At 33.7% G+C, this 12724-nt stretch overlaps 1 protein-coding gene across 1 annotated transcript in view; it reads left to right on the top strand.

Moving 5' to 3' along the window:
• The window catches only part of MRPS9 (mitochondrial ribosomal protein S9), a gene marked incomplete at its 5' end in the record, with an annotated part of 91164 nt that extends 79142 nt beyond the window's left edge, over nucleotides 1–12022 (top strand). The window contains 2 exons of the mRNA XM_051990552.1: nucleotides 3431–3600; nucleotides 10831–12022. Coding sequence (XP_051846512.1) covers nucleotides 3431–3600; nucleotides 10831–10922 — 262 coding nt within the window. The remainder of the gene's footprint in view (nucleotides 1–3430; nucleotides 3601–10830) is intronic.
• Between the last annotated feature and the right edge of the window lie 702 nt (nucleotides 12023–12724).

Raw genomic sequence — 12724 nt, 5'->3', positions numbered from 1 at the left:
TTTATTTATTTGTTTGTTTGTTCATTCATTCCTTCATTTATTTTTGCTGAGGCAATTGGGGTTAAGTGACTTGCCCAGGGTCACAAAGCTAGGAAATGTTAAGTATTTGAGACCAGATTTGAACTCAAGTCCTCCTGACTTCAAGGCTGGTGCTCTATCCACCATACATATATTTTCAGTGGAATTTAGGATAGGGCAGGCAATTTTTAAAAGGCAATTTGAGAGATAGTTGTCCTGAGGGAAAAAGTCTGAGATCCTGGCTTTGCCACATAATAGTTGTTTCCGTCCTGGCTGTGCCACTTAATGTTGTATAATCTAGGAGTAACTACATTTTGCTGAAGTTCAGATTTCTCATTTATAATGAAGATAATAATATAGTATGTATCTCATAAGATTTTTGTGATAAACATACTTATATAAATATGAGTTACTACTGCTGTTATATGACACTTTATGCAAAAAAAGGCAGATTCCAAATATATACACTAGACTTAAACCTCATTTGCATGGAACCTAGAAGCCTCCAAAGTCTTCTCATCCTACAGTCAATTCATTGTATCTTGAATTCTTGGTGTTCCAGCTTTGTTTTTGTTGTGATTGCAGTTTTTTATATTAATTTTTTAAAATTCTGGACTTAAATGCACACAGAATATACTTATTTCCTTATACCCAATAACACAAAAGGAGTAAATGAAATCATTAATCTTCATTTTATAAAGTATTTTTTTTTAAAAAGAACTAAATTGAATAAATTACTTTAAATTTTGTAACTATTTGTGCTTCCTTCTGAACTTCCCTTGCTCTTTTATGCATTTAAAAAAATATCCAGTAGCTTGCTTTTTGTCAGGTTAGGTGACAGCATCCTTTCCTTTTTTCTCTCGTTTCAACTTCTTCCCTTCCTCTCTTCTCCCTAGTATAACGAGAATTGACAGTATTAACACCTCATTGTTTATAAGCATGTTTCCCTGTGTTATCAGTTATAATTCTTTTATTACTGTCATTTTGTATTTCACAAATATGTATAAATTGAACAGGTATTTAGTTCCTAAAATGAGGGCTTCTTTCAAGTAATTTTTTCACTGAAGGAAAGCTAAAAACAAGCAGAAGGTATTACTTGGTTAATACCTCCTTTGAAATAAAATTATAAATAACACTCAAAGTAATTTCCTGTAAGAGGCATCAGAGAGTCACAGATCTAGAGTTTAAGGAGATTTTTAAGGAGTCTATTGTCCAGTCATTTCATTTTACAGTTTTGAAAATTAAGGACCTGAGTGGTACCAAAATCATATAGTCATTGGCAAAGCTAGTTTTTAGTCTTCGACCTTCTGATTCTAAAGCTAGTATTTTAAAGTGTTCTGGAAATCTGAATGGACTTTGATTCTCTCAAGAACTGGGTTCTTATGCTGCCTCTTCGAACCTTCTTCATCTATAAAATGGAATAATAATACTTATATTACCTATCTCATTAGGTTGTTGAAAGAGTCAACTGAGGTAGTGTATGTAAAGTGCTGTTAGAGGCAGCATAGGGCTTTATGAATAGTCAACCAGCTACAAAATCAAGAGGATCTGTGTTCAAGTCCTGTCTCTGATAATTCATCGCTGTGTAATCTTGGATAAGTGTGATCTTGGATAAGTCATTTAACCCCTCAGAACTCTAGACAACTCTGTAAGATGGTCTAACTGTAAGATAGACAACTCTAACTCCCTTATCTGGGAGTTCCCTATCATTATATAAAGCGCTATATAATAGTAAATTGTTGATATTGATACTGAAATCAAGTTGGTCCCTGTTTAAGCTCATTAACCTAAATTTCTTTAGTTAAAAAATGCAAATCAAAATAAAATAGGAAGGGCTAATGAATATCTAACCCAGCAGTGTGGTCTGGTGACCCCTAGGGATTCCCTAAATTTTCTCAAGGTGTTTCTTCAATAAAAACTATATTAATAATAATAAAACATTTTAGTTTCTAATATAGTAAGTATAAAAAAATATATAACTTACATAAACAAAAGCTCTTCTGGGAGAAATGTAAAAGGATCCTATGAACAAAAAGTTTGAGAACTGCTGATGTAAATCATCCAGAATAGATGATCTTTTATCTTCCTGAAATATTCTAAAATCAGAAATTTTCCTTCTATTCAAGTGTTCTAAAATTCTGCTTATAAGAAATTTCTTTAGGCTTATTTACATGTTCCTACAGGCAAGTGATTGTGCCTTTCACTTTCTGATTGCGCTGTTTTGTAGTTTGCCACAGTATTTGGCCCTTCCATTTTGCTTAAAAATTCATCCTAAAGTTTTTGTTGGAGAGAAAAAGAGCAACCTTGTTTCTAATCGATGTATATATATGTCTACTTTGATCTCTTTGCTCCAATTGCCTCCAGAATCTTTGACAATGGTCAGAGCCCAATGTTTCTGGAAATTGTTCTTCAGGCTGCCCTTTTGAAGTTTTTCTTCTCTCTACCCTTTTTGTGGTTATTCCCCCAGTATTCTTCATCTAGCATCTACTTCAGTGTTCTGTCATCAGTCTTACCATAGTTATTTGTAATAAGCATTGCTTCAATTCTAGAAAGCAAAACTGACAGAAAGATGAACCTAGTAAGTCTGCAGAAATTAGGAATGATAATTGCTTCTTGTAAATAGAAATGTTGAGTAAATTTTGGAACAAAAGTTCAGAGACATGTCTAAGTTTCTACCTCTTCTTGACCCAAGTACAGTGCTTTATGCATAGTAGGTATTTAATGAATCATTATTAAATCGAATTGAGTTGTTTTCTTTATTTTGTTATCTCATTTAGACAAGTAATTGAAATGGCTTACTCTAAGGTTGTTCATTCAGAACAAAAGATAGTGCAATTAATATGGCTACAATTGTTTCATTTTACAAAGCCTATGAAGGTAGTTGGCTTAGGCTATAGGTGAATAAAAAAATAAGATTTTTATATAAAAGAAAGTTGAGTGTCATCATTGGTAATTGTGCAAACTAATCATATCAAGAACATGATTATAGAAACAAAAGATGATGGTTTACATAGCTCAAAGCATTTTAAGTATAAATTCAAAGTATATTCAAAGTATAAATATAATCATGTAGCATAAAGTAATTGTATTAACCTTAAAAAATTAAGTCTTTATAGACTATTTTAATTCTTACAAAATTCTTGTGGAATAAGAAAGAAGCAAGTTTTTGTGACTTTCTACTTTTTACATTTATCAGGACAGAAAAGCGTGATGATTTGCCAGTTGCATGCTGTTATTCTCTATACTGTACTATATACTTCCCCCTGTCCTGTTAGCAATTTAATGTCTCACTGTAATGTGTTAAAGAACAAGCCTAAAAAATGATAAGGTAATGATGTGCTTTTATTTTGTAGATATAGAACTAACCTATACTTATTTTAATTTTTATCTGTGTGTATATATATATTGACAGAGAACAACTGATGTTCCCATTCCATTTCCTTGACCGACTTGGAAAACATGACATGGACTGCACAGTCTCAGGTGGAGGGAGATCTGCACAAGCGGGAGCACTTCGCTTAGCAACTGCAAATGCATTGTGTAGTTTTATCACTGAAAATGAAGTAGAATGGATGAGACAAGGTATGAACTTAAGAAGGAGGCATATTTTCACAGTAATATTAGTTTAACCAACTTCTAATAGTTGCCTGACTTTAATAAGAAAATAATATTTCTAAATATTTGATTTTACTGACAGCATACTTTTACAACAATAACTTTTAGTCTTGATTTCTGCCATAGTAAATTTGAATTAATAGGAAACTTCAGTTTAGCATTGTTAAAATTTCCTTTGCCTGCAGGTTTTAGAAATACATTTTAGGAAGATAGCTGAAGAAAGCAGGGACTCCTTTGAGCTTTAGAAAACAAGTTGGCAGAAACTAAATACAGAGCAATATACTTTACAACAAGCTAAGCTCACTCAGGAGTATGTGACTTGGACATAAAGGATGATGTCCCAGACAAGTCTGAGGAGCAAAAAAGAAATTATCTTTCAAAACTATTGAGAGGGTAACAATTCATAACCAATCAAGAGATAAGAAAGATCACAAGAGACAAAAGGGGCAATTTGGGTTGTATAAAAATAAGTTTTTGCAACAAAAAAATCAACAGAGCTAAAATTAAGAAAGAACATTTAACTAAAGGAGAAAACCTTTACAAGTTTCCCTGATAATATTTAATATGGAACTGATTTAAATTTATAATAAAAACCATTCTCCAAATTAAAAAAAAAAAATTAGTCAAAGGGAAGAGAAAGAAATTCAAGCTATCCATACATATGGGGGGAGAAGGGATGCTTCAAATAACCAACAGTTTGAGGTTTCAGCTCACATCTATAACATTGACAGAGCTAACCAGAAAAAAGAAAAGGAAAATGACAAATGTTGGAGAGTACTCTTTAATACTTACTTTTTCTTCTTGGTGGAACTACAAATTGATACAACTTTCTAAACTATAGGTTTCCCTTGAGATCAAAGAATTCATACCTTTAAAAACATAGCAAGTGGGAGTAAAGCCAAGATGTGAGAGAGAAAGCAGGGTGCCTGAGCTTTCCCTCAGGGCCTTTAAATAAGATGCTAAAGCAAATCCTGGAGTGGCAGAACTCACAAAAGGATGGGGATGAAACAGTTTTCTAGCCCAAAACAACTGAAAAGTTTGTTAGAAGATCTATTGCACCAGAGTGAAAATAGAGCACAGTCAGTTGGGTGTAGACTGCACAGCAGAAACCAAGCACCAGTAAACCAGAAGCAGATCTTAGGAATGCATGAATCAGCAGTTACAACAGTAATTACTTCTGGAATTCTTAGCCTATAAAGAGTATGGGAATCAAACAGCTGGACAGAAGGCAATTATAGGAGTTTCTTTGTTGGTACTAGAGTCCTTCTTCTACTTCCTCTACTTCTGGAGTTCTTAGCCCATAAAGAGTATGGGGATCAAACAGCTGGACAGAAGGAAATTATAGGAGTTTCATTGTTGGTACTAGAGGAAGGGTTCTTGTTGTTTTGCTCATATTCAAATCTAAGTTGTAGTCCTAGGGTGAGGAGCACTAGAGCATCAGAGCTCACAACTATAGTGGAATGGGAACCCTCCTCAAAGTTTCAGGACAAAAAAAATGCTTGTGGTCACTCAAAGACCAGTGAACATGCCAAGAGAGTAATAAACACCTCTTCTTAATATATCTTAGAGGAATTAGAGGAACTGAAAACTTTCCTAGAAATATCTCTCCGAAAACAGTTTCAGAAAAACTCATGAAACATGGGACAGTGCACCCTAAACCCTGGAAGCAGAGCTTTTCTTTAAAAAAAAAAAAAAAAAAGTTAAAAGTCAAGGGTTAAGCTGGAAAATTGAGTAGACAACAGAAAAAAAAAATTGATCATAGAAAGTTACCATGGTGACAAGATCAAAATACACACTCAGAAGAGTCAGCAAAGTCAAAGTTCCTATATCCAGAGCCTCCAAGAAAACTATGAATTGGTCTCAGGTCATGGAAGAGCTCAGAAAGGATTTTGAAAATCAAGTAAGAGAAACTAGAAAAAAGAGGCAACTACATGATGTAGTAGATAGAGCACTGGCCCTGGAGTCAGAAGGACCTAAGTTCAGATCTGTCCTCAGACACTTAACACTTGCTAGATTGTAACCCTGGGTAAGTCACTTAACTATTTGCCTCACAAAAAAGGAAGTAAGAAAGAAAATTAAGAAATCAAGTAAGAAAGCTGAATTTAGGAAAAATTAGACAGAAATGAGAAAGAAAACCATGAGGGAAAAAAATTAACAGCTTAGCAAAGGAGACAATTAACTCTATTTGCCTTGCAAAAAAGAAAGAAAGAAAGAAAATCAAGTAAGAAAGCTTAAGGAAAACTGGGAAGAGAAATGAGAAGGAAAATCATGAGGAAAAAAAACCAACAGCTTGGTAAAAGAGACAAAAAAATACTGAAGAAAATATCACCTTATAAAACAGACCATATGGTAAAACCATTGAGGAGAAGAATGCCTTAAAAAAGCAGAATTGGCCAAAAGGAAAGAGTAGCACAAAAATTCACTGAAGAAAATAATCTTAAAGAGTAGAATTGGTTGAATGGAGAAGGAAGAACAAAATCTCATTGAAAAAAATAATTCTTTAAAAATTAGAATTAAACAAATGGAACCTAATGACTATGAGAAATCAGGAAACAATAAAACAAAACAAAAAGAATGAAATAGTATGAGATATCTCATTGGAAAAACAACTGACCTGGAAAATAGATCCAAGAAAAATAGCTACAAATCATTTGACTAACTGAAATTCATGATCATAAAAAAGAACCTAGACATCATCTTTTTAAAAATTATCAAGGTATACTGCTCAGATCTTATAAAATCAGAAAAATAGAAATTGAAAGAATACACTGGTCACTTACTGGAAGAGATCTCAAAAGTTGCTCTGATAAAGACTTCATTTTTCAAACATATAGAAAACTGAATCAAATATTTAAAAATAAGAGCCATTCCCCAATTGATAAATAATCAAAAGATTTGAAGTTTTCAGATGAAATAATCAAAACTATAGCCATATAAAAAACTACTGTTAACTTATTATTGATTAGAGAAATGCAAAGTAAAACAATTCTGAGGTCCTACCTCATACCTAATAGATTGTATAATAGCACAAAAAAAGGAAAATAACAAAAGGAGGAGGGGATGTGGGAAATATAAGACATTAATGCATTGTTGGTAGAGTTGTAAGCTGATTCAACCTTTCTCTAGAGCAGTGCTTCTTAACTTTTTTCACTTGTGACCTTTTTCTCAGTCTGCAGTCTCAGATATGTGAGTCTCTAAAATATACAATTATGTATTTGTATGTAATACACAAACATTTATTGATAATAAATCATAATTTTATAATACCACATTCAGTTATAAGACTCCATATGGGGTTGTAACCCATAGTTTAAGAAACTTGCTTTAGAGCATTTTGCAGTTATGCCCAAAGGACCATAAAACCATGCATATCCTAGCAATGCCATTATTAAATCTGAATCCCAAAAGAGATTTTTAAAAAGCAAAAATAAAAAGGAATTGTATGTACCAAAATATTTATAGCAGTTCTTTTCCTGGGGAAAAGAATTGGAAATTGAAGAGATGGCCATTCCTTGTGGAGTGGCTGAACAAAATGTGGTATGTGATTATGATGGAAAACAGCTGTGCTCTAAGAAATGCTGAGCAGGATGCTCAGAAAAACCTGGAAAAACTTCGGTGATCTGATACTTTATACAAAGTAACAGCAATATTGTAAAATGATCAACTATGAATGACTTAACTGTTCTCAGCAATACGGTGATCCAAGACAATGCTTTAAAATTGTTATTGAATTTTGTTGTTGTTGAAGAAAATGTTACCCATCTCCAGAGAAAGAACTGGTGGTTTTTTGCATATAGATTAAAGCATACTTTTTTATTTTTTTAATTTTTCTTGAGAGTTTGGGTTTTTGTTTTTTTTTTTTGATTTTGGTTTTAGTCTGTTTTCTTTCACAACATGACTGTTACAGAAATGTTTTGCATACCCACATTTTTATAATCTATATCAAATTGCTTGCCTTCTCAATGAGAAAAGATAGGGAGAAAAGGAGGGAACTCTGATCTCAAAGTATTAAAGACAAATGTTTAAAATTATTTGTACATATAACTGGGGGAAAATAAAATACTAAATTCTTTTAGAGAAAAAAGAAATATAATTTGTTCTTGAGGTATGCCCATTTGCCCTGTATATCGATCAGGTAAAGCTGTTTTTATGAGATTATATTTGGTCATTTTCCATATTATTGTAGTAAACATTTTTGTTGATTAATTCTAATAGCATGTTAAAAATTAGTAAACATTTTTATTTTACCATTATGATGATAGCTGGAATTTAATTTTCTTCTTGAGATCTAGAAATCTTTGTACTTGCTTTCTTGCTTGCTTTCTTTCATTCTTTCTTTCTTTTTTTTTTGGCTGAGGCACTTGGGATTAAGTGACTTGCCCAGGGTCGCACAGCTAGGATGTGTTAAGTATCTGAGGCCACATTTGAACTCAGATCCTCCTGACTTCAGGGCTGGTGCTCTAACTACTGCACCACCTAGCTGACTCATCTTTGGACATTCTTATAAAGATCCACAGTGTTGGCTAATATCTTTTACTAGGGTCTTTGGAATATATGGTAAACTTATTTGTCCCTAAGGCAAAGGTAATCTTTATGTTCTCTTTGAAAATGATTTATCAAACAAATGATAATCAATCAATTAATTTATTAATCATATACATTTATTAAAACAATAGAATATTTGTTCTTGAACACTTTGTTAATCAATTGGCTATTTCTTATCACATGAGATAATATACGTAAGAACACTTAACAGAGAACTTGACAACACATAAATGTTTATTCCTTTCTCCTTATCAAATGTACTTTTTTTTTCTTAAATTAGATCTGTGATTTCATATGGCATCTCCTTAAGGAAATTTCCTTTGTCAGTGTGGATCAGTATGATATTTTAGAGTTGTCTGAAACACTGAGTAATTAAGCTAAATCATTAATGAAAATGAGGATGGTGGGAAGGAGACTGCTAGAAAATAGGACATGAATTGTGGATATTTCTACAAAGATTTGCCTTTTCAAGGAGAGGGACCTCCTTCTCATGTGGGACAGGAGTAAAAGAGAAGATGGTAGTGGAAAAAATATGAGAGGATGGGATAAGAGGGAGCTCTTGGTACGTGGCCTCAATTTTTCCAGTGAAATATGAGGCAGAGTTTTTAGCTGAGAGGGTTGCATGCTAAAGAGATCTTTTGGAGATCTGAGGAAGTATGAAAAGGTATGGAAAACCCTGTAGAGGAAATGGTATAATAGATCAGTTAGGGAGTTACAAAAGGAGTGCCTCCCTACCTTTCTGGCTATTCCACTAGTAGTTAGGGATCATCAACTTGGTTTCATGATTTTCTAAAGCTTTATTCAGCAGCACATGAGCAGGAGATGTCCAAGGCTGAGGCTTGAAAAATGGCAAGACCCTGATAGAATAACGAATTAAAAAAGGAGAAGATAGTGTAGAATTAAACAGGTTAATCAAGAGATCAAAATGGAAAAGGGAAATGTAGCCAGCAGTTAATGGCCCTGGCAAGAACTGAGGGGTACAGAGATTATAGGTGACAATGAGAACAAAGAACAAAATAATTAGGGGTTACAATGCAGGGGAAGAATTGGAATGACAATAAATTATCATCAGATAAAGGAATTTCAGAGTTCATGAACATAATTGTGGAGTACTTGTGGATTTTGGCAAGGTCAAGATATGACCATCTTATCACATTTTGTAACTGAGATGGTATAGACAGTAGTTATAGAAAATAAGCTAAAGAACTGGTAGGTTAAACTTGGAAAATTATTACTGTGTATGTGTAAGTCCCCTGATATGAGAACAGGAATGGGGGGGGGGGGGGAGATAGAAAACTCTTGAGTGAGGCACTGAACTCATTGAGGAAAGAATGTCATAGAGGTCAATAGATAACAGTCTTGATTGGATGATAGAGAAGATTTGAATGAACCTCTAATGTGGAGAGTGTTTCAAGTTATGGTGGTAAAGAGAAAGCTTGTAAATGACAATAGAGAGCTATCAATATCTGAGTGCCTCCATCAGGTCCAGTGAGTACTGGAAAGGATACTCAGAAAAGCTGTATTGTAGGGAGTAAGATAGGGAAAGAAGAAACCAGGTGTCAGTGAGTAGAAGGTAGAAAAATCAAAAAAGAAACAAGTTTAAGGTGAAACCAGCTTTGTTACTTGTTTGGCATGCACACACACACATGCATACCCAAAATTAGTCTACTTAGCAGCTCCAGTTTGCCTCTTTAAATTGCTACATATAAAAGAATTGGAAATGGAGGGGATGCTCATTAATTGGGAAATAGCTTAACAAAATGTGATATGTGGTTGTAATAGAATACTATTGTGCTATAAGAAATGATTTGTAGACTAATTTCAGAAAAACCTGGAAAGACATGAACTGATGCAAAGTGAAGTGAACAGAACCAGGACAACATTGTACACGTGATCAATTGTGAATAACTCTAAGTTATTTTCAGCAATACAGTGACCCAATACAGTTCTGAGAGATTCATGATGAAAAATGCTATCCATATCCAGAAAAAAAAATGATGGAGTCTGAATGCAGATCGAAGCATACTATTTTTCACTTTATTTTTTTCATGCTTTATTTTTCTTTTGGTTTGTCTTTTTTCACAACATGATTAATATGGAAATATGTTTTGCATGTTTGCACATTTATTGCTTACTGTTCTCAGGGAAGAGTTAGGTGAAGAAGGAAAGGAGGGGAAAAATTTGGAACCCAATTTTTAAATAATATTAAAAATATACATATATTTTTAAAAGTTACTACACATATTCTATACCTCTTATTTTGAATCAGTCACACTGAGATTTATGATCTTTATGAATCTTTAGTTTTTGAATGGCAGCTCACAAATGCAGTTTTATTATATATGGGGAGTATTTATTGATTGAATCTTTGGGTACCCCAGGTGATTCTCTAAGAATCCAGGAGTTTCAGAACAGTTGCATATCTGTATTGGTGGAAGAAGTTTTCTCAATGGAAGTTTCCTGTACCAGCTGAAATCCCAAGTACATCTGGTTCCCCACTCCCCACACAAAAAATAATTTATCAGCCATTTGAAATTGTCTCAGTTCATTATCTTTCTTCCCAGTACTTATAAATTACATACCATTCACCTTCTTCCCTATTTAGGAAGCATGTACATCCCATAATTCATTAATTTTCATCTTGTGTTACAGCTGGTCTATTGACTCCTGATCCTCGTGTCAGAGAACGGAAGAAACCAGGCCAAGAGGGAGCCCGCAGGAAATTCACCTGGAAGAAACGCTAAGTCTTATTCAAAGAAAAGGATTGATTCTGCTGGGCAGCACTTTTAGAAACATTTTGATCTGTATAGTTTATGTTCAAATGATATGATGTCAATATATATTTGAAAATTAACAAAAACTATATATGTGTAATATGTGTGTGTGTGGATTTTAAAAATCCTCGTGAAAGATTGTTTCAGAAACATTTTATAGACTATTAGAACTGAAGGGAATTTTAGAAAATATCTAATCTAATTCTCCCATTTTGCAAATGAGTAAATTTAAAAAAAATTTTTTTTCATTAATTAATCCCTTCTTCCTGCCTCCATCCTCCCAAAAATATGTTCATTGCCTTCAGAAAAACTAGTATATCACATTGCATAGTGCCAACAACATCTGTTGGCATAGGGTTTGATATACATATACGTACACACACACACACACACACACACACACACACACACACATACATACATAAATTTTTCTGTGTGCCAGTGCTTTAAGCCTTGGAGATATAAATACAGAAGTGAAATCATTTCTGGCCTCAACAAACTTATATTCTAATGGAGGAGACAGCACAAAGAGGAGAGTTGTAGCCAGTAAAAGGAGTTGTGTTGGTCAGGGGAAGATGGTGATTAGAACAGTAGATAGTCCATTAACATACCATTTCAGTGGATAAGATAGTGGTGATTTGGTTACAGTACTCAGGGAAAGGAAGAGGGAGGGAATAGAAAGATGTGGGAAGGAACTAAAGATGAGGATTCATGGTCCCATGGTGTACAGAAAGGTTACATGGCCTTTAGTGTAAAATAGGAATAGTAGGGCAGGAAAGACCAGGTGAAGATAGACGTATGTGGTCCTAGGAAGTATAGAGCTTAATAGCCTAAGAAATACATTTGAGTCAGGACCTGCATTCAGATTTTCCTCTCTTTTCCACTAACTACTTGTATAACCTTAAACAAGTATCTTCATTTCTTTCAGTCTCAGTTTCCTCATTTGTAAAACAAAAATGTTGAACTAGGTGACATTTGGATTTCCTTCTAACTCTCAGTCTATAATCTTAAAAATAAAATATTATGCTGAAAACATAATCATTATAATAAAGTTTTTTTCCAGAAGCATAGTTCTGTCTATGCTATGTCCTTAATATGTATTCCAGGGACTTACTTTTGTCACTGAAATAAAATACAAACTCCTCTGTCATTTTAACCCCATCACAACCTGGCCCAAACTTAGCATTCTAGTCTTATTTATTTACTCCCTTCATTCACACACTGTTGTCCAACTAGACTTGCCATCTTTGGTGTTTGTCATACCTAGCATTCCATATCCCATCCCTGTCTTGCACTGTCCGACCCCCATGTCTGAAATTCGCTCCCTCCTTATTTCTGCTTAAAGATACCTGTTAACTTCAAGGTTTAAGTTATTAAGTCTTTCTTAATTCTTTATTTCCTCCTACCCGTACTGTACCTCCCCCAAATTTTTTGTTTATAGATATGTGGGTGTGGGTGTGGTGGGTGTGTGTACACATGTCAATTCCTCTAGCTAAATTAGAAGCTTCTTAAAGAAAAAGACTTTTTTCCTTTTTATCTTCATATTTCCAATACACTCATAATAGGCGCTTAATAAATACTGTAGATTGAATGAATTAAAATATTTGTTTGGCAGGGAGCTGTGTTGCTTACTATGAGGAATACAAAGGTAATTAAGATACATAATTCCTGTACTAAATCAGTTTATTGGATACTGGAAAAATCTGAAATCTTCAGGTGGGTATTTACATTGAATGTTGCTCTCAAAATATGTACATAAATAGGCTTCTCTC

This window comes from Antechinus flavipes, chromosome 3, assembly GCF_016432865.1.
Source record: "Antechinus flavipes isolate AdamAnt ecotype Samford, QLD, Australia chromosome 3, AdamAnt_v2, whole genome shotgun sequence".
In the NCBI taxonomy this organism is placed as follows: Eukaryota; Metazoa; Chordata; class Mammalia; order Dasyuromorphia; family Dasyuridae; genus Antechinus; species Antechinus flavipes.
This window is presented reverse-complemented; position numbering and strand designations above follow the sequence as displayed.